The sequence below is a fragment of the Oryza sativa genome, chromosome 5 (genome assembly GCF_034140825.1).
Source record: "Oryza sativa Japonica Group chromosome 5, ASM3414082v1".
NCBI lineage: Eukaryota > Viridiplantae > Streptophyta > Magnoliopsida > Poales > Poaceae > Oryza > Oryza sativa.
The window spans coordinates 3,772,370-3,797,397 of NC_089039.1; the positions used below are offsets into that span (position 1 = coordinate 3,772,370).

At 39.7% G+C, this 25,028-nt stretch overlaps 3 protein-coding genes and 1 long non-coding RNA gene across 6 annotated transcripts; all 4 read left to right on the top strand.

Annotated features, from left to right (window-relative positions):
- The first annotated feature begins 2,955 nt into the window (after positions 1–2,955).
- LOC4337905 (putative transcription factor bHLH107) lies at positions 2,956–7,411 on the top strand. Of its 2 annotated transcripts, XM_015782892.3 has the most exons (4): positions 2,956–3,173; positions 3,265–3,605; positions 5,633–6,163; positions 6,597–7,411. In XM_015782892.3, exons 2-3 carry the CDS (start codon positions 3,315–3,317, stop codon positions 6,155–6,157), a joined length of 816 nt encoding a protein of 271 aa, XP_015638378.1. In that variant the 5' UTR covers positions 2,956–3,173; positions 3,265–3,314; the 3' UTR covers positions 6,158–6,163; positions 6,597–7,411. The 2 variants fall into 2 exon arrangements, with proteins under 2 accessions (XP_015638378.1, XP_015638377.1); XM_015782891.3 differs by lacking the exon at positions 6,597–7,411 and having other exon boundaries at positions 5,633–6,320.
- A 2,094-nt stretch (positions 7,412–9,505) lies between these two features.
- On the top strand, positions 9,506–17,969 carry LOC4337906 (6-phosphofructo-2-kinase/fructose-2,6-bisphosphatase). 2 transcript variants are annotated; one of them, XM_015785060.3, is made up of 23 exons: positions 9,506–9,891; positions 10,008–10,071; positions 10,632–10,930; positions 11,541–11,756; positions 12,091–12,297; positions 12,569–12,664; positions 12,973–13,071; positions 13,175–13,204; positions 13,760–13,813; positions 14,408–14,461; positions 14,533–14,610; positions 14,802–14,893; positions 14,968–15,025; positions 15,123–15,197; positions 15,805–15,852; positions 16,006–16,103; positions 16,321–16,396; positions 16,534–16,596; positions 16,685–16,776; positions 17,082–17,150; positions 17,285–17,348; positions 17,420–17,485; positions 17,575–17,969. In XM_015785060.3, exons 1-23 carry the CDS (start codon positions 9,646–9,648, stop codon positions 17,650–17,652), a joined length of 2,322 nt encoding a protein of 773 aa, XP_015640546.1. In that variant the 5' UTR covers positions 9,506–9,645; the 3' UTR covers positions 17,653–17,969. The 2 variants fall into 2 exon arrangements, with proteins under 2 accessions (XP_015640546.1, XP_015640547.1); XM_015785061.2 differs by having other exon boundaries at positions 12,572–12,664.
- Positions 17,970–18,949: 980 nt separating this feature from the next.
- Positions 18,950–19,672, top strand: LOC9269942 (E3 ubiquitin-protein ligase ATL41). The gene has a single exon (XM_015782675.3). It carries the CDS (start codon positions 18,950–18,952, stop codon positions 19,484–19,486), a length of 537 nt encoding a protein of 178 aa, XP_015638161.1. The 3' UTR covers positions 19,487–19,672.
- A 3,687-nt stretch (positions 19,673–23,359) lies between these two features.
- On the top strand, positions 23,360–24,684 carry LOC107281042 (uncharacterized). Its single transcript, XR_010741387.1, has 3 exons — positions 23,360–24,205; positions 24,285–24,380; positions 24,489–24,684. It is a non-coding gene; the product is annotated as an uncharacterized lncRNA (long non-coding RNA).
- The last annotated feature ends 344 nt before the right edge of the window (positions 24,685–25,028 follow it).

Genomic DNA, 25,028 nt, shown 5'->3' on the forward strand with positions numbered 1-25,028 from the left:
AAAAATTTTAAAAATACTTTCAAGAAAACTCATAAAACACAATCTATAAATCATGTACTCGTCTATAAATCATGTACTCGTAATATCTAAATGGATAGAGAAAGCTCATAAAAAACAATCTAAAAAAAATCATTTACTCATAATATCTAAATGGATAATATTTGTTCAATAGTAGTTATGTATAACACATGAGGAGATCCAATGAATATTAGTATTTTAGGTGTTAGGGTTCAATGCACATTGAGATTTATAGCAATAACTACACCTATACGTTGTAAATGCATATGACAAATGGATGCATAGTTGAGATCAAAGCATGATAGGGATCCAAAGACTACTATTTTTTAAGATGATGTAGCTCAATGCATATCATGCTTCTGGTGCCAACTACATAGGATATATAGACATATATATGTTTTCTGATTAATTTGTATAATTAATACTTCATCCGTTTCACAATGTAAGTCATTCTAGCATTTCTCATATTCATATTGATGTTAATGAATCTAGACACATCATTATGAATGTGGAAAATACTAAAATGACTTACATTGTGAAATGGATGGAGTAACTTGAAGCCATTTAGATCACAAACTACATAATTTTCTTTCTTCTTTCTCCTACTTTCATATTACACAAAAATAAAATCTTATATGACATCTTCTCTAATGACACACTATAGTGTTCATGTCCTAATGTCGCAGAAAAAAAATACTGTTTGTTCTTCCTTGTTATTGTGGACGAGTGTCTGTTAGTGCGGGTGAAATTCTTCACCTGCCAAGTTTCGATGCAGGAAAGCTGGAAATGGCGAGAGGGCAGAATGTCACTATCGCCGTGTTTAGTTCCAAAGTTATTCTTCAAACTTCTAACTTTTCCATCACAACAAAACTTTTCTACACATAAAAACTTTCCTACACATAAAAATTTTCCTACACATAAAAACTTTTAACTTTTCCGTCACATCATTTCAATTTCAATCAAACTTCTAATTTTTGTGTGAACTAAACACAGCCATATATCAGTCCAAGGCATGATTCTGCCCCTGTTGAACACGATTTCACATGTATATATATCCAATCCATCACATGCATGTGTCGATCTCTCCTCTCCTCTCCTCTCCTCTCCTCTCCTGTGCTTGAGTCAAAAGGAACAATTCGATATTCGATTGCTCTTGTTGATCTTGCCTTTACTGCCTCTTTGTGTCCAGATTATTGCCTGAGGTTATATCTCCTTTACGATAAAAGAGGGACTGAAATCAGCATTAACTTTAAAGCCCTGTTACAGGGTCTCTACTACAGTAGAAAGTAATCTTAATCGTTAATTTCATTTGATTGAAGGGTTTAAATCTATTTATACTACCACCTTAGTTAGTCATAGTAAAAACATGGAGGGGTATTATAGCAAAAAGAGAAAAAAGTTGCGAAAGGGTCTAATCATCATTTATCAATTACTAAACATTTTCCCTTCTTTTTTGATTTTTTCGATGGAATAGGAGCGATACCAATGCAATAAATGACCACATATCTATCTAGCCCTGAAAAAAAACATAAATGATAAAGTTAACCTAATCACTGTATTAGTAAATTACTGATTTACCTTTAATAACGAATGGTTCAAATTATTTCTATTGGTAATATAATACTATCAGTAGAGATAAACAAAGCATCGCTCTAAACTTTATACGATATGTCTGTAAATCCCAAGCTGTGTATATTAGGTGGTGAAAATCTGCATTGACCTTCTCGCCAAATGAAGTAGTCCATCCGGTTTTTAATAGATGACACCATTAATTTCGATATACATTTAACCATTCGTCTTATTAAAAAGATTGCATAATTAATATTTGTTTTGTTGTTACTTAGGTTATCACTAAAGGTATTTTAAACACAAATTTACATATTTACACAGAAATTTTAAAATAAGACAAATAGTGAATATTATGTGGTGCTCATGAAAAAAAACAGTGACATCATCTATTAAAACCAGAGAGAGTAATTTCTCCTCATGTTAATTCCGATTCTATATATTTATGCAACTTTCAGACATGCCTCTTGCTATACTATATATATTGCAAAATTTGTCCCATGTACATTAACCATCCGCTTTAAGATGTATCAAGCATTTTTTTTAAATAAACAAGAGAAATAAATAAATGCCTCGAAGCCGATGCCCTGCTTTTTCACGTGGCAAACCGAAAGCAAGAACAAAAGGGACCGACAAGTGGGTCCTACTTACCAATGACTATTCATCATATTATTATTATATTAAAAAAATCCAGCCGAGAATGAAAACAGAAGGATTAATGAATTAACCACGTGCGCAAAATCACACGTTGGAACCTGTGGCGAAGGAAGCATCCAAGAGAGTTCCTGTGTGAAGCCGCAAAGCGATCCTAGTGTGAAACCAAATGGCGGCTGGCTGTAACTGTTGGATTTGGATCTAACTGTTCAACTGTCCTAACCTAGCTAAGCTAGCCATTTGTTTGTCACTGATTTGATTAGTATAACTAGCCAATTGATCTAATTGCGTGCCTTAATCACCATGTAATCCTACTCATCAGTCACACCCGTACGTGCGTGTGTTCTTAATTAAATCATTCAGATGCAGAAAGACCCCTGCTTTTCAGGCAATGATGCCAAGAAAGAAGTCTCAGTTGGACAGCAGGCTTGCATTTGCCAAGCTTACAAAATTCAGTTATCTCAGACTAATTAAGTAGTAGTTAATCCTCCTCCAAACTCATGATAGTCCCTAGGTAGTGACTAATTGAAATTTAGTAGTATATGATATGATGTGAGCTATCCCTGAATAGTCCAAAGGAGCATCACCTAGTGGGGATCAAATGTGGAAAAAGAATGCACCTAGGTGTACATGTCATTGTGTGTTTGTGGTTGGTTGGCCAATAATGAATTGAAACACATGCACATATATATTGATAGATCATCTATACATAGATTTATCATGAGGTGAGATATGATCTGATCATCCTGGTCTGACGAGCATATCCATCTATCCTACAATTAACAAATTAATGTGGTGAGGGCCTGCAGGCTTCTGTTCTTCTTCCTTTTGCAGCAGTTTAAGTACCCCCTCTTATTAGCTTCTCTTCAGCCCTCACTTCACTTCACTCTTCATTGCTATTCTTGCACCGACAGAAATAATCGAACCTCATATAGGTATCTATATATGTTTAATTACAGTGCTAATTACTTCATCATTTTCTTGTTCTTGAAGGTCGAATTAACAGTCTACTGATTCTTCTTGCAGCATTATTGAGTTAATCGTCATTAATTCATATAGTTGAGGATTTTGGATAGATGGCTGCATGCCAGCAGCAGATTTGGCAAGAAGGGAAGCAGCAGCAGCATCTGCACCACGGTGGCTATGATGATCTTTCTTCAGTGTACAGAGGCACGGTTGTGCTGCCACGGCGGCAGGGCGGCCTGGCGCCGGAGCCGCCGCCGCCGCGGCCGTCATCGTCGTCGGGGAGGAGCGCGGCGGCTCAGGCGACGGCGATGACGATCCACAGCGAGGCTGAGAGGCGGCGGCGGGAGAGGATTAATGCTCACCTGGCTACACTGAGGAGGATACTCCCTGATGCTAAGCAGGTCTGAAAAAACCCTCTCCTAATCATGTTGTTTCAGAGTTCTGAGCAGATAGCCTAATGACATGAGAAAGTCATTTTTGGCTCTTAAAGGGACCTCTACTCTTTTTTTTATCTCATCCAAATAGTTATAAATTATTTTAAACGTTCCATCTTTTCGTTTATACTTATACTTATCAGCCAAAATTTAAATTTTCAATCTTAAATTTAGAGTTGATTTTGGAGTTTTTTCATTGAAGTTTTTTTTTCAGCTTTTACTTTTAGGTCGATAAGAACACGTATATAAAAGTTCATTCACAAATTATTTTTTATTTACAAATATGTTGTTTGGCTTATTCTTTCAATCAGACTTGCTGTAGGTGCAGAATAGTTGGATTAACAAATTAATGCAATTTGTACACCTAGGGAACAAAACTTCTAAAAAAGAATGATGAGTTCAGTCTCTGAAACCATTATAACTGTCGTTCATACTCCCTCCCTTTTATGTTGATTTTTTTCACTAGTAATCTTTTTAAAGTTCGGTCATGCTTATAGAAAAAGAGTATAGCAATATGACACAAAACAAATATATTATCAAAATAAATTAAATGTTAGTTTTAATAAAACTAATTTGGTATTGTAGATGCTGTTAAATTTTTCTATAAATTTAATTAAATTAAGGAAAATTTGACTAGAAAAAAAATCAAAATTGACTTATAGTATAAAACGAAGGTTTATTTAATTAAGTATATTTTCTTGGCATATTTCAGACCGATAATGATGCCCGTTGGGCGATCGGGCGGGGGAGGAGAAATTGGGCGCTCCACCGCCCCATGCACGCGCGCTCCCCTCCCCTAGCCCACCACGTGTCCACACACACAACTCTATTGCAACAAATTACCCATATACTTTGGAAACTCTCTATTAAGAGAATTTGGTTTATTTTTTGTTCCACAAAAAATGTTTCATCTAGTGTACTCACAATGTTTCACTATGTATAGATCTAATGTTGCAGTGAACGAAATATTCCATTGCAACAAAAACACATATATTTTGGAAACCCCTATTAAGGGAATTTGGTTTACTTTTTGTTCCACCAAAAAATGTTTCACCTAGTATACTCACAATGTTTCACTATGTATAGATCTAATGTTGCAGTGAACTGAAACATTCTTTCGCTATTTGCTGAAACATTGTTTTTATATAAGGTGAAACAATACCCAATTTAAACGAGTGAAACATTTTCAATCTACTTAGTGAGACAATTCCGATATACCTGCTGGAACATCGTGCAACATTTTAAAAAAATTCAATAATAAGCTAAATTTTTTTCGTCAGAATATAGATCCATGTGGTCTTGTTTTGAAGATTTAATTGCAATGAATTTAATGGTGCAATTGGATCATGATTTGGATAAGTAATTTAAGAGAAAAATCAGTTTAAAGTAGTTTTGTACGTAAATCGGGTACTGATGTCAGCATGACGTCAGCGCCCGATTTTTCTCCAAATCGTCGGGCGCCCGAGCCGTAGGCAGCCCACTGTAGCCACAAAGTTAAAACTAGGGCCCCTTTGATTCTTAGTAATGAAAAAACAGATGAATACGAAAAACACAGGATTCTGACAGGAATACAATTGTAAAACAGAGGATTACAAAACACAGGAATTGCCGTTTGATTGGACCACAGGAAAAACGCAGGAATCAGATGAGAGAGATAGACTCAGAGGAAATGTTCCAAGAGGTTAGACCTCTGGCTAACTTTCCTCCAAAATGTGCATAGGATTACCCATTCCATAGGAATTTTAAAGGATCGGATAGGATTCAATCCTTTGTTTCAAAGGCCTTCATAGGATTTTTTTTCCGTAGGATTCAAAATTCCTACATTTTTCCTACAAATCAAAGGGGCCCTAAGTGATCAGCAACATGTCGTGGTTCTTAGAACTATGGTTTGGTTTTTCTTAAGATAATAGGGAAAATATAATTGGTTTAAATTTATTTTCCAGGAAAAAAACTAAAATGTTAATACTATATCTACTGTATCATTTCGTTTACAGATGGACAAGGCCACCTTGCTAGCCAGCGTGGTGAACCAAGTGAAGCACCTCAAGACGAGAGCCACCGAGGCCACCACGCCGTCGACGGCGGCGACCATCCCACCGGAGGCCAACGAGGTGACCGTCCAATGCTACGCCGGCGGCGAGCACACCGCGGCCGCGCGCACCTACGTCCGCGCCACCGTCAGCTGCGACGACCGGCCGGGCCTCCTCGCCGACATCGCCGCCACGTTCCGCCGCCTCCGGCTGCGGCCGCTGAGCGCCGACATGAGCTGCCTCGGCGGCCGGACGCGGCACGCCTTCGTGCTCTGCAGGGAGGAGGAGGAGGAGGAGGATGCTGCGGCGGAGGCTAGGCCTCTCAAGGAGGCCGTGAGGCAGGCGCTGGCCAAGGTGGCGTTGCCGGAGACGGTGTACGGCGGCGGCGGCAGGAGCAAGAGGCAGAGGCTGATGATGGAGTCGCGTTACTCGACGGCGGTCGTGCACACGCACGTTGATCCTCAATATTGCTGGTACAATAGTCGTTAGTGACAGGTAATATACGGCGGATCGAAAAATGGATGTATGAAATTCACACCTGTTATCATTTTTTACTCGTAGATTTACTCATGAGTAAAAATTTTATGGAGATGTGAATCAATCTCAGACATCTATTTTTTAATTTAATAGTAGTTTCTAGATTTTCAATTCATATGTGATTTGCATTGCATATTTTCCCGTAGAGAATCCTCGTATCGCACCAGCAATAACTTTGAGAATCCTCATCGATTTGGCACAGTAGTTTTGTTCGGTGCATTTTGCTGTTGTCAGAGTTTCTATGTTATTTATAGGCATATCAATTTGAAACTTAAAAAAATATCATAACAGGAAATGAAATGTTCCATGTGAAATTCGTGCATTCCAAGCTGAATTATTTATTAGAGAAAAAACACTAGCTTCCAAGCTGAATTTGTTTGTTTGTTTATAGCCTCAGATAATACTACGTGAAAGGTCAGCAAGTTTTATATTGAGGCCCCTATATGGTGGGAAAATTACACCTTGAGCAACAACTTTGCAAACAATAACTTTTAAAGATATGAAAAGCAATTGGATCCTTCACTACACCAGCTCCACAACAATGACGCCCAGATCTGCGAGAGTGACGACGGTGAGCTCGAAGAAATTATGGTAAACTGCAAGAGATGAAGCCTTGGATGCACAAACCCAAATGGGGCCTCCATGAGGTGGAGGTTGAGGCAACCAAAGGCATTAATGAAGCTTTCAGCTGCACGGCTTTGATGCCGATGAGTACGAAGGTCAACGCTGAAGTGAGCCGGAGAAGCAATGAACGGCCGATGCAACCTATTTGAGTTGAAGAGAAAACTTGCATCCCTCTCAATTGTAGACGACGGAAACGATCCACACAAACACCAAACTGGAGACACATGTCGGAGAAGACGTCATCGAGGTCCTCCATGGCTAGAGCAGTGTGGACAAGAGCACCATTCGCCAGCGGAACTCTTGCTCTTCATAGAAAATGAAGAAAAAGATTGGGACTAGCCCAAGAAATAGGAGAACCCTGACTGACCCACACCTACTAGCGGAGAAGAGGGGTCCAACCCCTCTCCCTCCCTTCACCGCTGGAGAGCCGTCGGAGACAAGGAGGGAGATGGATCGGAGAGGATGAGTATTATCTTCCTTTTTATTTTTTTTAGGACTATGCAGCGACGCTACTCCTGTGCTACTTGTTAGCCTTGAAAAAACACCATGCCTTAAAGATGATGTGTGATAGTTTTATTTGGCTATCTAATTTGTACTACTTCCATTTCATATTATAAGTCATTTTGACATTTTTCCTAATCAAACTTCGTTAAGTTTGACCAAATTTATAGAAAAAATTAGCAACATCTAAACATTAGATTAGTTTCATTAAATCTAGTTTGAATATATTTTGATCGTATGTCTGTTTTGTATTGGAAATGCTACTATATTTTAGTAAAAAATCAAAGCGACTTATAATATGAAATGGATGGAGTATGATTTTAATATTGTTTTTAAGATAAAATGGTGTATCCCCTCTGTTCCAAAATGTAGTGTTCAAATTTTGTTCCAAACATAAGTTATGCAAAAGATAATTTTTATCACTAAACTACCTATACTATTCAATGGTGACTATAGTCCAAACAGATCTCGTTCATCCCAAGAAGGCAAATAAGTCTTTCTACCCCTCTCCTTATGGCTGATGCTATCCCCTAAAATTATTACTCCCTCCGATCAATAAATATTTAACACAATTAACTTTAATCATAAAATTTAACCATTCGTCTTACTGAAAAATAATAAAAGATGAAAACAGTAAAGTGTAATTCTTTCTCTTCAATTCTTACATTTCCCTACTAGGACAGTAATTTTCTTACTTATAAATTTACTATTATTATTATTATTATTATTATTATCATTATCATTATCTAATATTCCCTGGTGTTTCAAAAGTACCTTGCTAGCTAGATCCCTGGAAATGTAAGTAAAAAATTCATACACAAAAATCATAAATTGGCTCTCTTCACTGTCATGGGTCACAAATTGAAGCATGTTGGAAGCTAAAATTGGATCAAAATTCGGTTTAATTGCGCTACTAGATCTCAATTGACCTATTATGCAAAAATTCAGTTTTTTGAGTCTATTCGGTTAACCCAAGGTGCTAACCAATTGACCGAACAACATTTGTTCTTTCAACACCTGATACTAAACTAGTGATCGAATTTCTCGAGCTTGGTCGGTTTGGTCTTTTTCTGTCCACTTTTGTGGGGGACGGAATAGGGCTTAATGCAAATGTGTAGTCACGATGAACAATCACATCGACGATCATATCCAGATAAATATGATGTATTTTAAGGATCAACTATATACTTTATCCTTTTTAATATTTTGCAGGTTTAAGGGATAACTGGTGCTACAAATTGCTCCATGCGGAAGATGCCCTTGCGATTCGACATATTGACACATGCATCTGATTCAAGTGGCACCACTAGCCTCATAAGACAAGTTTTTTTTTCCGCCTCTCATCGTTTACAGAAAAAAGAATAAAGCAATAAAATAATTTAATGATAAAAAGTTATGATGAGAAAATCTTAAAATGAACCCTAAAACTAAATTATGTTTTAAATTTAAAATTATAAGTCAACAAGCAAATTAGCCTACTTGTATATTGAAAATTGTGTCAAAATCCTCGATTTTCGACAAGTAATGAAGCGTATAAACCAAGCAGCGAGTAGCGACCTTTATTTTCTTTCTGTCTTTTTTTTTGTTGTGTCAACGATCTAATACGTTCCTTCTCGTCCAAAAAGAAGCCTATTTACTTCAAACCAGAATTTGCCAAATTTAAATCTGCTTCTTAAACGCAAATTCAATGTTGACGTACTAGCAATATTAGGCTTAGTTTTTCTTTTTAACTCTAAACTTTAACTTCTTTTTTCGTTAACACAATTTTCATACTGTTAAATGATTTTTTTAAAAAAATTTATATACAAGTTATTTAAAAATTCAAATAAATTTATTTATCAAATTATAATTATTAATTAATAAGCTTTTCTCGTTTTACGTGCCTAGGAAAACTCTCTCCAACCTGTTACCTGTCGCCCCCGCCGCCGAGGGGGGAAGGGAACAGTCGCCCCTATCGTGTGGGGGCCCACGTCTATCCTCCCGGGTGGGGCCCACCCGCTTCCCCCCTCCGGACGACACCCCCGGCTACCCCACCCGCCGCGTCGCCGCCGTCGCCGCCACACGAGCCCGCCACAAGAACGGATCAGTCGCTGCCGTGTGGGCCCCACGCCTATCCACCCTCCCCCGCGTGGGCCCCACCCGCTTCCCTCCGAGCTCCGAAGCCTCGATCGAAGCGCGCCACCACCACCACTCCCATCGCTCTCCCCGATTCCCCGCCGCCCAATCCAATCCCCCAAATATTCCAAATTCCCAGCCACCACCACCACACTAGCAAGCTCAGAGCTCAGAGCTCACGACTCCAGAGAGCGGAGGCAATGGGGACGTCGGGGTCGAAGGGGATCGACGGCGTCGGGGGAGTCGGCGGCGGGGCGGCGGGGTTGGGGGGAGGGGAAGCGGGCGACGGCGGCGGCGGGGTGGGCGGCGCGGCGTCCCGGTCGTGGCACGGCGGGGCGCAGCTGTACGTGTCGCTCAAGATGGAGAACGCGCGGATCACCGGCGACCTCGTCCCGCACGTCTACGGCTCCGAGCCCATCATCGGATCCTGGGACCCCGCCCGCGCCGTACGTACGCCACCACGATGATGCTCCTCCATTCCGTTCATTTGCTTGATGATGATGAATGCCGCTCACTTGCTTAAAATTACTGTTTTGCTTCGAATTCGCGCCCCCCCCTGCAGCTCGCGATGGAGAGGGAGCTGGCGTCCATGTGGGCGCTCAGCTTCGTCGTGCCGCCTGACCACGGTACGTACGGTCTCTGCAGTTCACATGTGCTGTTTGATATGATGAGATCATTGGGATGTGCCGCTTGCATGATGCTTTTGCTGTTTTTGTGTTCGTATTTGGGGTGTGTTAAGAATGCAATTGGTTATTAGTGACTCTATTTATAGTCTGTCCCATCTTTTTTTTTTCAACGCAAAAGGTCCTGTCCTTTTGTTCTTGGCAGTTTTTACTTGTTATTGGTGTTCTTTTTCTTTGTTTTTTGCGCTTTTTTTTTATAGAAGCGGGTTTTGTGAGCTTGTTTGATGGACTCTATTTATAGTTAGACTGTCTAGTAATCCTTGCTGGGTTGCTGTACCTTCAGGCTGTCTTCCTGACTGTAATATCAAGTAAAACATGTAGGATTTTTGCGTTTATATTTTTCTGAGTAGAATTATGAAATTTCGTTAGTTTGTTTGTTAGGCATAGAGTTTCTTGACTCAGTTACAAGAGGGGCAGTTAGATTTAACTTACTTAAAATTCTGATGCAAATTACTATGCTCATGCTATTTCCTAACCATTGCAACTTGTGGAATCTACCATAGAAACACTCGACTTCAAATTCTTGCTCAAGCCCAAGGATGCAGACACCCCGTGCATCATTGAGGAAGGTCCGACCCGGCATCTCACTGGAGGCATGCTCGAGGGCGATGTGAGGATTGCATGGTTCAAGATGAATGGGGATCATGAGACGCTTGAGTTCAGGGTTTTCAATAAGGCAGACATTGTGTCCCCACTTGATCTTGCAGCGAGTTGGAGGGTGTTCAAGGAGAATTTTCAGCCTTCCAAAGTCCGGGGAATCCCTGATGTCAGTATAAATGTCGCACCTGCGCATGGGACCGAGGTGATAACAGTAGTTCAATTTCTATTTGCATTTGAAATTGGTCTTCTTGTGCTTTCATATCAATATATGATGGTCCGATTTGATTGCAAACTATTACTATTTAACCTTTCTACTCCAATACTTATTTACTGATATCCTATGTTTATCTATAGCCAAACAAATTGACAGAAAAGGCCAAGCACTGAATTATCTGTTTAAAACATCTGCTTCCTTTGAAAGTTATCTCTCGAGGGCATAAGTGGCCTTGTTCTGAAAGCCGAGATATGCTTGTTAAAAAGGCATGTTTAGGGGAAACTTAAACAATTCAGTATTCAGATGGAAGAGATCCCATCGTATATGTTATTACAGAATATACCAATGAAACTTTTTTTTTCGCTGGTGGGATATTTGCTCTTCCATTTTCTTCATTTTCCCTGGAACCATCTGGTGCAACATTTATCATTGTACACGCTTAATAAAATTTCTAAACAAAACGAAATGCCCTTTCCATTTCTTCAACTTTTCCACAAAGCTTCCAATGCTTGCATGATGTTTTGCACTTTAATGATGATAGCTAGTCTAATCAATGTTCTGGTTTCTAACAGGTTTTTTTTTTCATATCTTACTGTAGGATACATCTACTGAAAGTTTGGAGCTTGACTTGGAGCATTACGTTATTCCAACACCATCTGCAGCAACATCTGAATATGCAGCAAACCTTGCCGCAAACCCAGCATCATTGATTCAAACTGGAGCTTTATGGACAAATGACATGCTTCTCAGTGATGGCATCCAGAGTCCAAGTAGCGCCACTGCAGATTTTGAAGATCACAATAACTGTAACAAGGTAAGCACTAACCAGGTCGAATCGGTATGCTAGAATATTTGTCCCACCAATGAATTATTATGTATTCCCCCCCAGAAAATGAAGTGTGTTGTGTTTTTATTTTAAATCATATTTTGATGTGATATGTCACCTATCAATAACCATCATTTTTTTATTGATTTTGCATTTGTGTTTCGTCACTTAGTTAATTTTCTGGTTATAAATCGACCCCCCCTATCTTAATTGAATGCCATTTCATATGATAACTTTATTTTGGTTGACTCAATTGTAATTTTTTGGTTAAACAGAAGCAGTACTGAATATAACCATGATGTGCCAATTTGGTTCTTTGTAGGATAATGTGGCCTTGCCATCAGATTCTTTCAAGAAGTTACAAGTTTCTGGAATTGTAGAGTCAAAATCAGTTGACACCTTAACAACACTGCAAAAGCAAGATGGACAAAAGGGACTTTTTGTAGACAGGGGTGTTGGCTCTACTAAGTTTGGAAAATCATCAAGTGCATGTTCCCTGGCTTCTGGTCTTAATTTTGGAACAGGAAAGGTCAGTACTGTTCCTGTCCTTAACCAGTTGAGCTGCGATAATAAAAAAAAAAAGCAAGAAAGTTGTCTATGATCCTAAACCCTAAATAACTCCCTGATTTAATGAGCAATGTCGAGTAGAGAGTTCAAGTGCTTAAATGAAATGTTGTGTGTGGATCTATATAATATATATTATGGTCCATCTATCCATTCATCAATTTTCTATTGTTAAAAGAAATTTTCCATCGGAATTAAGTTTGTACTTGATTCTTTCTTCTTAATTGATGTATTAGCAGGCCATGCCAGAAGCAGCAGGAGCTGTTGCAGCTGCAGCTGTAGCTGACCGATTGCATGGGTCAAAGGAGGACCGAAAACTAGCTATTGTTTTGGTAAATTACTGCTGTCATTTCCTCTCTTATACGACTTTCAGTATTTAATCACCAGACATCAGGAGAAGCCAACTTTGCTTGTTGGCTGTTGCTATCTACCAGCAGACCTTTCTATCATGTCTATATGGTTTTAAACACATAAATGAATAAAAATAAATGAAAATACACTGAGTTATCTGGGAGCTAAAAAGCTAATCTCCAACTATCATAGTATAATAATTATTTGTTATTGCATCTTAAGATTCATTTGTATCACTGCTTATTTTGAAAAGCAGATTTTCTTCCTAAACATGTCTACTTGCAAACAGGTTGGCCTACCAGCTCGTGGTAAAACTTTTACCGCAGCTAAGCTTACAAGGTACCTTCGTTGGTTAGGTCATGAAACCAGACATTTCAATGTTGGAAAGGTGATTATATTCTTTTCCTGATTAATTGTTTTGCCACAATGGCGTATGTTGGATTGTTTGGCAAGTGAACATAACTCTCTTTTGGTTGAAACTCGGTGTGCAGTACCGCCGCCTGAAGCATGGAGCAAATCAGGTACTAATAACTAATTTGCTGCAATTCTCTTTGCACACACTGATTTTCTTTGAAGTATTTCTTCTTGTTAAATGCTACCATGTCAGAAATTTTCATTTCAAGTTTTGTAATCCAATTTTATTTGAAGTTACTCCATTTTTATATTTCATTTGTTACATCGCTATTTTATTTTGGTGTATTAAGAATGATATTATCTTATGTTCTGATTCATGAGACACATGCCAAGTATTCACATGGAAAATGTAATTTCAACACTCCTGTAGCACTGTGCCTAAATAGGGTAGATACTCCACCATAGAGCTATCAATCAATCTGCTCAGCAACAATTTATGTGCCAACTGGGCCAGAATGTCAAATAATGCAGATTCATTATCTTTTACTTGTTTCTTTTACAATGGTTATTTTATGCATGGGATACTCGGGTCTGCTTCTAGTCCTATTGCAGATTCCTGGTACTTCTAGTTTGTATATATTTCCTTGGAGTTCTCAGTGCAGTTACACACATTTCTGGTGGTAGAATAATCTAACAGTTCTTTTTTGGGTTAATTGGTTCAGTCTGCAGATTTTTTCCGTGATGATAACCCTGAAGGGATTGAGGCACGCAATGAGGTTAGCATGCTTTCTGTACAGTATTTTTGCAACTCTATCATATTCCTTCAATTCAAAGTTTCGATTTCATCCCAGATATTGTAGTTCAAAAATGTACGTTGTTATTGCTCTACATTTTGAGAATAATATATAACATGGTAATAAGATAAACTATTAGGGCTAGCATGGTAATTTTGAACTACAAATTAATCCTGATGACTGTCTACAACATCATTTATTTAAAGATAAAGGGAGTACAACAATTACAGTTTCTGTGAAAACTTTTATTTAGATTTAGAACACATCATATTTGTAATTTTAAATCTTGTTTTGTATTTGTATAATCTGTTTGCTGCCTCCTTCTGTGATATAGTTGCATTTTGCCATTGCTCCTCCTCCACCTTAAGGTCATGCTAAGGCATTTCATTTGAATTATCTTTTTTCCCAAGGAGAAGTAAACCTATACTATTCTCATGAAAGCACCACAAAGTTGATATTAATTTTCAGAGGTCAAATTTGATTGGATGAGAACCAAACGTCATGAAGCAAGTATTAACATTAAATTTATATATATTTAGTCTTACTAGCAAATTTCAACATTTACGTTTTTTCCAGGTGGCTGCTTTAGCTATGGAGGACATGATAGATTGGATGCATGGGGGAGGACAGGTAAGCTGGTTTCTGTTGCATAGCCTGCTTCAAATGTAATGTTCGTTTTGACCGGGCCCAGTTGTGTCTAGGTCGGTATATTTGATGCGACAAACAGCACAAGAAAACGAAGGTATATGCTAATGAAAATGGCTGAAGGGAACTGTAAGGTAATTTGTTCCATTCCGATTTTGCATCAGACATGGTTCGTTTACCTTTGCTTCATTAACTATCTCAGGCCAATCTGTGTGTCGTGGATGGAAGTGAACGATAATACTGTCACACTGTTGATAGTTTGTCAGTTATTTTAAGTAATGTTCTATTTGTGCCTTTAAACTTTTGTTGCTTTCATCTTCTACAGATTATATTTCTGGAAACTATCTGTAACGATCCGAATATAATTGAAAGGAATGTACGTCTGAAGATACAGCAAAGTCCTGACTATGCTGACCAGTGAGGATCTCCCGAAATTTTCCCTTTGCTAATATAAGTGAATTTGTGACCTGAATCCTGTGGAAACTTTTCAGGCCAGATTATGAAACTGGAGTGCGGGACTTCAAGGAACGCCTGGCAAACTATGAAAAGGTTTCGTCTAGTTATATTGTATTGAGCCGATGTATACCAAGTAATTCTGACCTCCATGAGTCCTTTAGTATTGATTAAAACGGTTTTCCTTTTGTAGGTGTATGAGCCAGTGCAGGAAGGTTCTTACATTAAAATGATTGATATGGTAAAAGGGCAGGGAGGCCAGTTACAGGTAAATTCTATTATGTTATCCCTTTCCATGTTTTGCAGTAAACAGGCTACATTAGAAAGGTTGAGAATGTGACATGACTATGGAATGATGCATGGGCGGATAAGGGTGTACCAGTTGGGCACTGGCAGCCCCAAAAAATTTTACCATCAAGTATGTATGCATTGGAGAGACTAAATATTAATTGCAAAAAAGAATCAATAGGGGACAAGGATTGAAGTGACGTTTTTTGTGATTTGTAGGCTTAGATTAAATTGAGTTGATCAAATTTAAACCTTATTTTTGTTTGTGTGTATGATTTTGTTTTTTTATTCTTGAGACGTGTGGGCACTCCCAATGAGATATTTTTGGGTCCTCCACTCAATGATGTATGGTATTGGTAGCAATTCTATTTCATGTACCTTTAAAAATACTGAAAAATACTTCTGAAGGACACAATTTCACCAAGGGTCATAGCTCTTAGTGTATTCGGATCAATTCATTACATAACACTGTTTGGCTTTTATTATCATATGTTTTTAGCTTCTGAAACAAGTCATGCATTTTAGCTTTATTTTGATTAATTATTCATTATTGTCAAGCTATTAATTTGTCCTGACCTTTTATCCAGGTCAACAATATCAGTGGTTATCTCCCTGGAAGGATTGTCTTTTTCTTGGTATGTACTTCAAATTCAATAATCAGAAAATACAAGAAATAAATAGCAGAATGCAGTTCTATGAGAAACTATAATTTTGATAATGGGTCAATGATAAAGAGCTTTTAATTACTAGTGCATTGATGTGACACATTTCTCAACATTTAACTGCAGGTGAACTCTCATCTTACACCTCGACCTATTTTGCTTACAAGGCATGGTGAGAGTTTACACAATGTCAGAGGAAGAGTTGGTGGTGACACGGTCCTGAGGTTTGCTTTTACTTTTTTTTTCCTTTACTACCTTCCAATGTGGCACACCTTCAGATTATATATTTCTACTCTGATATCTCATTTTGAGTTATGGAAGTTATAAAATGCTATGAGTAATATTCAGCAAGTTTTCATATTTACGGAAAGTGTACTCTGAAAATGCAGAGCCATTTATTTGATGTATTGAACTAATAAATTTATAATTAATGGTGCACAGTGAAGATGGAGAGCTTTACTCGAAGAAATTAGCCAACTTCATAGAAAAGAGGCTCAAATCTGAGAAAACTGCATCTGTACGTAATCTCTTGATTGAATTGCATTGTTTCTAGAGGCAACTTCTTATGTCAGTATAGCATTTGGAGATGAAGACTGTAAAGGAGATGAGCTAATAGAGTGAGAGTCTCTCATTTTTAATTATTCTGATGTTTAGATATGGACCAGCACGCTTCAGAGGACAATTTTGACAGCAAGTCCAATAGTTGGATTCCCAAAGGTAATCAGGAAAGTTTTGGAGTATTTCTTACATAACTCTTGCAAGGTAGTTATTTATATGGGCGTTGCTTAACAATTGTTGTTTGCAGATACAATGGCGTGCTCTTGATGAGATAAACTCTGGGGTGTGTGATGGGATGACGTATGAAGAGATAAAGAAAGTTATGCCCGAGGAATTTGAGTATGTGCTATTGTTATCTTTGTTTACATTTGTTTGGGAGTTCTTTCTTTAGTAGTTTACATGATGTGCCCATCTGCTAGACTGCTGATTGTCAATTTGTATCTTACATTGCACTTTTAACTATCATGGTTTTTTTTATTAAAAAAAACACAATTTGAGTTGCAAAAGATGGTAGTAAGGTATAACCATACAAGTCGCAGTCTAATGTGTAAGTCTTGCACTTATCACTGGCTGGTCCACTTGTATTTATTGAATGCTTGCATATGAAACACTTATGATGCTTTTCCAATACTTGTTGCAACCAGATCACGCAAGAAGGACAAATTAAGATATCGATACCCCCGTGGAGAATCTTACCTTGATGTGATTCAGAGGTTTAATCATTTCTTCTAATATTATTCAGAAAAAACTTTTCACAGTTCTTTAGACTGCACAATGCAATGGAAATAATCAATTCTACCAGTACGTCTTCAGTCTTCACTAACTTGTGATTTGGTAAAATCCTCAGACTGGAACCTGTTATCATTGAGCTAGAACGCCAGCGAGCACCAGTAGTCGTTATTTCCCACCAGGTAAATCTCTAAACTTCATGATTTTTCCTTCTGCAGAGCCATTGATCGTAAACCATTTATCCTGTTTGTAGGCTGTATTGCGGGCGCTATATGCATATTTCGCTGACAGGCCTCTGAGGGAAGTCCCAGATATTGAGGTCACACATATGATCTTCTCTTGTTCATTATTGTGCTAGAAACCTAAGAAATACATAGACCAAACTAATACCCTTTAATCTTCATGTAGATGCCTCTCCACACCATAATTGAGATACAAATGGGAGTCACAGGTGTTGAGGAGAAGAGGTACAAGCTCATGGACTGAATATACATACATCTAGGCTCAGTAGGACAGCAAGTCTTTGCTGTTTTCAGATAGTCATACAGTAACACAGATATACGATCGAGTCACTACAGGTCTACAGCTACCACATTGTCATTTTTCTCCCGACGGTGCAAAAACAAAAACTAGCACCTCCGGTGTAAAACTGTAACCCACTATACCCATGAATCACTGTAAAAAGAAGCATTCACCCAATCAGTAGTTAAAAAAAAAAAACTGTAAAATAAAAGGCATACTGCTACCAATAAAGAGTGCAGATATATACATATAGGGCCCTCCCTAAATTTTTTTTCTAAAAACATCACATCGAATCTTTGGACACATGCATGAAGCATTAAATATAGATAAAAAAAACTAATTGTACAGTTATGGAGAAAATCGCGAGACGAATCTTTTAAGCCTAATTAGTCCGTGATTAGCCATAAGTGCTACAGTAATCCACATGTGCTAATGACGGCTTAATTAGTCTCAAAAGATTCTTCTCGCGGTTTCCAGGCGAGTTCTGAAATTAATTTTTTCATTCGTGTCCGAAAACCCCTTCCGACATCCGGTCAAACGTTCGATGTGACATCCAAAAATTTTCTTTTCCCCGACTAAACACACCCATACTGTCAAAAGGTAACAGAAGTTGTGGCTGATCCATCACTGCTTAGTTGGACTTGATGAGACTGACCTACCAAACTTTGAACTGTCCTGTCCTCCTGTGCCATGTGAGGACACAAGGCAAGCAGTTTCTTGCTCCAGAAACTCTGCTCACATCATGGCACGATGCTGAATAGTATGCCAAAAACTTCCTTGATTCCATGCGGCCTCCATGGCTGCTGCTGCTCATTTGTCCCTGTCTCAACACCCCTTCTATCTAACAAACACTAGTACCATTTTGTAAATTATGTATGACGCGGTTGACTTTTTATTAACGTTTGACCATTTGTTTTATTTAAAATTTATGTGAAAATATAAAAAATTTTATGTCATGCTTAAAAAACATTTGATGATGAATCAAGTCATAATAAAATAAATAATAATTACGTAATTTTTTTAAATAAGATGAATGGTCAAACGTTAAACGAAAAGTCAATGGCATCATATATTATTAAAATATGGAGGTAGTACTTTGTAAGCTTGTATGCTTCTACTACTATACTAGTGTAATGCATTGCTATTGCCTTCAAATGCATATATGGTCCATCTATCCATGGCTTGGTGATCACTAGATTGTGCCATCATGATTGCATGATTGATTGCACATTTGCATCATTTCCACTTGACTTGAGCCGTCATGTCTGCTTCTTCTCCTGTTGCCTACGACGCCAATGTCCTCCTGGCCGCGGTCACCGCGCTCTCGGCGGCCATCGCGTTCGTCGCCGCGCTCCACCTCTACGCCCGGTGTCTCCTGCGGCGGCGCGTCGCCGGCGCCGGCGCCGGCGCCGCCGGCAACCCTCACGCGCTGCGCCGCCCGGTGACCCCGGGCGGCAACTACGAGCTCGAGGTGATCAGCGTCGCGGCGTGCGCGCTGGAGGGCGGCGGCCTGGACGCCAAGCAGCTGGGCGCGCTGCCGGTGTTCACGTGGGGGTCTTCTTCTCCGGCGACGGCGGCGGCGGACGCCGCCGTGCAGTGCGCGGTGTGCCTCGGGGAGATGGAGGACGGCGAGCTGGGGAGGCTGCTCCCGGCGTGCCGCCACGTGTTCCACGCCGAGTGCATCGACACGTGGCTCGCCGTGAGCTCGACGTGCCCGGTGTGCAGGGCGGCGGTGGGGGCGGCGGAGGATGATGAGCCAGCGGCGGCTCCGGTCGCTGGCGTGTCGCCGGCGAGCTAGGTGTGTTGAGTATCAGTGTACATTCGATCACTTGCTAGAGTTTGTATCTATGCACTTGAAAACAAAATTCGGGTATTTTTTTTCTTTAGGAAACAATAAACTTCGTAGGATTTGTACATTGCAAATCAAATCGACCCTGAATGAGCACAGAGAAACTTAGAATTCTCGACAAATTCCAATTAAAAACTTTATATCCCACTTTCACATAGCGTATAAATCCAGGTGCTCCATATTTCAACCTCTCTGTGTTTAGGGCGACTGGGTTGCTTGAGATTGATTTAACCACATGTGCTTCAAACAAATATTTAACCATATCTCATCGGTCCGGACTAATTCAACTAGAAAGCCAACAATCCATGGATTAACCATGATGACTCGAGGTAAAACTTGAAGAGCTCATTACAGCATGACACCATCTCGAAGGTTCACTGCTTGATGCATAAGAACCTACTCCCTCCGTCCCAAAATATAAACATTTTTAGCTATAAATCTAGACAACTATATGTTTAGATTCATAGCTAAAAATTGTTATATTTTGGGACGGAGGTAGTAGTATGTTTCCCTACATCACTAACCCCTGGATTGGCAGCCTCAGATGATATCACTGCACTTCACCAATCACAGGCTTTCAGTTTCAGACCATATACCTTGTTGGGAATTTGAGACAGCTGAAGATACTGGTGGTTCTCTCGCAAAACAATCCTGCTGGAAATACTAACTTTTCACATAAATTTCAAGGAAATCCAGACAAAGTTGAGATGGGGGTCACTTGTTCAGGGAAAATTTTTCTTTCAAGAGCCTTTCTTCAGAGTCACCGACATCTTCTCTGCCGTTGATGCGCATGCACGCTGCATGTCCCCTGACGTCGGTGGGCCGGGCCTTCGTTTGAAGCCCATATACTACGCGCAAAAGGAAGGAAACAGTTTTGATTAGTCCCACCGTGTAAATCTACGACGCCAGAAACCTGCATAAAAGGAAGCAAGGTATTGTGATAGTTATTTTGAAGAAAAATTGGCGCATACCATTTTCATTTTTTAAAGCAAGTATTTGAGAAGTTATTTGCGACCGAAGTTAATATAAAAGTTTGACGGCATCTTAATCTGAACATTAAATATTTATAATTAGAGGGAGCATTGTAATATCACAAGCTTATGAGATTTTGTAACCTTGTTCTAATGTAAAATTATGGTCAAAACTGAACGGTTAAGAAGGCGAAGAAAATGTCAAATGTCTTCTTTTTTTCCCAAAGGGAGTACATATGCTGATAAGTACAATATTTTTAAAAGTGAGCTCTTATCAGAGTTACAATTGCTGCCGCTCTGCTCAACGGCCCAGATGTTTCGCTCGGTTCAGTTACAAGATCCGACGGATAAGAAGCTTCAGTGAGATGTAACGTAAATCGAGTTATCCTTAGTTTAGCTATTTGTTACACTGTTTAGTTTATTTAAGACGCACTGAGCAAGCTGGTGCAGTTAGGAAGGATAGCTAATAAATGTGCATCCAGCAGTAGTATTGATTTGTTTAAATGTGAATGACGGTTAATAAAAACAGTAACTTAACGTGCATGACAGATGATAAATCATGGTAAATAAATATGTGAGTCTAGCATTGCTCACATATATGTATAGATTCATTAATATCTATATAAATGTGGATAATACTAAAAAGTTTTATAAACTGATCACATATATGTATAGATTCATTAATATCTATATAAATATGGATAATACTAAAAAGTTTTATAAACTGATACGGAGGAAGTATATTTTTTAATAATATAAAGAGGTCCCTTGCAAAAAAAAGTTCTATCACAGGGACCAACATCCCTCTTTGGGCCACATTTGGGCCTAAGCAGCGCAAAAACCGCGGCCCACCAGAGGGAAGCGGGGCCCTCTCCTCTACTCTCCCGCGGCCACCTTCTCCGAGAAATCCGCTTCGGCGCTTCTCCCCGGCTGCTTTTTTGCTCCGCCTCGGCGCCTCCCATCCACCACCGCCACCGCCATCGCCTCCGCCTCCGCCTCCGCCGCCGCCACCGCCTCCGCAACTCGGCGCTCGCCCCGCTCAACCGGCAGGAGGACCAAGGTGAGTCCCCTAGCTTGCTGGTTGATTTTGCTTGGATTGTGGCGTTGTGCGGTGGTCTCTGTTCGACGGCGCGCGCGCACGGATTTCTCTCCTCATGCCGGAGCTCTTCGCACGCCGCGCTGCCTGCCTCCGCGATTTGTTGGTGAAACCTCACGGTCTCCCGTCTGTGCTTGGCCCGTTTGCGTACGTGTGCCACGGCGTGCGCGCTAGTCTCGCCGGGCGCCGCGCCTCGTCTTCGTGTCGCGCCGGCCTGTTGAAACTAGGCAGTTTCATTTTTCATGGCATTTGTTTTTAGCATAGTCTAGGGCGCATTGAGAAAGATGCTTGTTATCGGGGGTTGTGGATTGGTATGGGGACGGTGGGGGCATTCCGTCGAGCACTTGTTAGGCACCAGGATTGTTAGGCTTTGTGTAGGCTAACTGTTACGTTCCCCCACTCCATATGAATCAATGATTCAAACTCAAAACACACCACACTGTTTCTGACACTTGATACAAACAGGATTATTTGGGTATGCAAGTAGGGAAATAGAATCAAAGACATGAAATCAGCACTAGGTTGGAGAAGAGGGGAATAGCTGATATTGAAGAACAGGGGAGAGCCGAGTGGACGAAGCTGGAGGAGGAAGAAGAGGTAGACAGGCAGTAGCTTTTCAGTTCATTCTTTTCAACGATGGCTTAATGCTATTCCCTTTAAATAGTGATTTGCATCCTGCCACATTGGGCCCAACCAACCCAATTTCTCTATGGGCTTCCCTGCCATTGTAGCTGGTTTGTTGGTGTTCATTGCCCATAAATTTCTGATAACCGTCCATGTGCTGTGCCCATACTAACTGCAAAATAATGCTAATGTTTATACTGTAGGAGTAGTTCACAATTCACATGCAGTCCACCGACAAACATACTAACTACAAAATAACCAAAACTTCTCGGTTTGGATATCACCCGAACTTCGTAGTTGGTAGTAGCCTACAAATCCTGTGTCAATGTCATCGAACACCTGGTTTTTGGCACAGTGTTGAGCATCATGCCATAATGTGAGCAGAGTTTTTGGAACAAGAAACTGCCTGCCTTGTGTCCTCACATGGGCACAAGAGGACAAGACAGTTCAAAGTTTGGTAGGCCAGTCTCATCAAGTCCAACTAAGGAGTGATGCATCAGCCACAATACCTTTTGAGACTATATGTATATATCTGCACTCCTTATTAGTAGCAGTACTCTTTTTTTTTTCACAGTTATTTACTATTCATGGGTATTTTGAGTTACAACTTTACACTGGTGAGGCTAGTTTTGTTTTTGCACCGTCCGGAGAAAAATGATAATGTGGTTGCTGTAGTGACTCAATCGCATATCTATGTTACTGTATGACTGTCTGAAACATCAAGATTTGCTGTCCTACTGAGCCTAGATGTATATTCAGTCCATGAGCTTGTTATTCAGTTAAGGTCATGTAGTAGCTACTCTATTTTTGTTATTGAATTAGAATGTACTAGCTCCTCCATCCCAAAATAATATCATCTTTGCCTCCTCTTGTTTGTCCCAAAATAAGTTAATCTTTCAAGCAATCATTGTATTGGAGTTTGTCATAGTGAGGAACAAATGCATTGTGACTAAACAAAGTGGAAGACAATTGCATTGGGATTTGATGAAGTGGAGGGCATTGCAGTTTTTTGCTTTTGTATTGATATGTGTGGGATGGGTGAAAAACGAAGTTATTTTAGGACGAAGGGAATAGTAGCTTTCTTTATTTTTGTTATTAGTGTATAACAACGTTTTGTGTTGTCTTATTCAGATGGAAAACATACGGCCAAACATGTTCTCGAACATACCTCAGCGGTATGTGGGAACTAAAAGGGCAGATTCTTTGTTTTTCATCAAGGTGCAAGTCGCATCAACAGATTATAAGGTTCAGATAAAGGAACATTTGGTGAATAATTGTGGTATCAGAAGTAAAGCTGTCGACAAATGGTTTCAAGCAGTTACTGTGGCCACAGGATTTACAGCTGTTGAGGTTGAGAACTTCTACTACATTCTAACATGTGCCCATCTATTTGAATATTTCTATTCAGCTGAGATCAAAGTTGACTGTGACAAATTAAATTCTTGGTTTAACATTTTGATCATATGCCAACACTATGAGTCTGACATGATTGCTAACCACCCAAACCTTTACGCGGATCCAAGTAATGACCCAAGATTCTATTCGCCTGCAAGAATCGTTAAATTGGATCAAAGTAAAGATTTGATGCTGTTGAAAGTGAGCAAGAGGTATTTATATGGGAATCATACCATGCAGTTATGTCAAATGCCACACCCAGTTCTCAGTCTTGCTACTGTTAAGCCCCGTCCTGCTGATGATATCATGTTAGTGTCTTGGCCACCTTGCAGAAAAGACTCAGTAATCACTGGCCAATTGGTTGCAAGAGACAGAGTATATGGGCAGCTGACCCAGTATTTGTGGAAAGGATACAGCATGCATCTAGTTGAGCTGAATGTAGTTGGAGGAGCAGGTTGTTCTGGTGCTCCAGTGCTGAGTCACCAAGCAGCAGTCATTGGTTTATACCATGGCCGTATTGAGTCTTTGGGATATGCAGTATCTGCTGCAGATATCTATGAATTTTGCCTGGGAGCTCACCAGGTATATATATATATGACAACTTTGTAGCAGCATTTACAATCTTCTAAGGGCCTTTCTGACTTGTTTTGTGTTTGTGCAGCTTTGAATTTGTCACTGGTGGGAGTAGGAAAAGTACCTTTTTTGTGATGATTGGTGGAGTTTGTGTGTTGGTGCAGTTGTGAGTCGGTGCAACTAGGTATCTTCTTCGTGATGATTGGTGGAGTTTGTGTGTTTGTGCAACTATGAATTGGGACAACTATGCATCTTCTTCATGATGATTGATGGAATTTGTGTGTTTGTGCAGCTGTGAATTGGGACAACTAGGTATCTTCTTCAAGATGATTGGTGGAGTTTGTGTGTTTGTGCAGCTGTGAATTGAGACAACTATCTTCTTCAAGATGATTGGTAGAATTTGGCTAACATAGTGGATCTCCAATAGTCCAAATTTTGATAATGTGACATTAAACATCTCAATATTTTTTATATGCAAAATTTATTGCTGAATGCTCGCAAAGCGTGGCATCATTTGATAAACATCGCAAAAATGTGGCCTTGCTAAAAGATATTCCGTGGTATTTTGCTAGTGGACATGGGGCCATTAAAATGTAATTTCTAGTTGAGTTGGAAAGAGATGCCAATTTGCCTCTCATATTCATATGTGATATATATGTTGAGGCCTCTGCTCTGTTTGTTACAGTAAATGATATACTCACTCTATTGAAGGTAACCCCACATGTCATCATTTTCTATCTTGCTGAGTTGGACTGGCCACCGCCATGGATGGATGTCCCTAATGACCTCCCCGATTTGCCATCTCTCATTGTTTCGAATGAATATGACCGTG

Bases quoted from the DNA above. Each gene is read 5' to 3' on its own strand.
- LOC4337905 (XM_015782892.3), top strand. From the start codon at position 3,315: ATGGCTGCATGCCAGCAGCAGATTTGGCAAGAAGGGAAGCAGCAGCAG. The intron at 3,606-5,632 runs GTCTGAAAAAAC...TTTCGTTTACAG, and splicing joins TACTCCCTGATGCTAAGCAG to ATGGACAAGGCCACCTTGCT.
- LOC4337906 (XM_015785060.3), top strand. From the start codon at position 9,646: ATGGGGACGTCGGGGTCGAAGGGGATCGACGGCGTCGGGGGAGTCGGC. The intron at 10,072-10,631 runs GTACGTACGGTC...AATCTACCATAG, and splicing joins CGTCGTGCCGCCTGACCACG to AAACACTCGACTTCAAATTC. The intron at 17,349-17,419 runs GTAAATCTCTAA...TCCTGTTTGTAG, and splicing joins TAGTCGTTATTTCCCACCAG to GCTGTATTGCGGGCGCTATA.
- LOC9269942 (XM_015782675.3), top strand. From the start codon at position 18,950: ATGTCTGCTTCTTCTCCTGTTGCCTACGACGCCAATGTCCTCCTGGCC.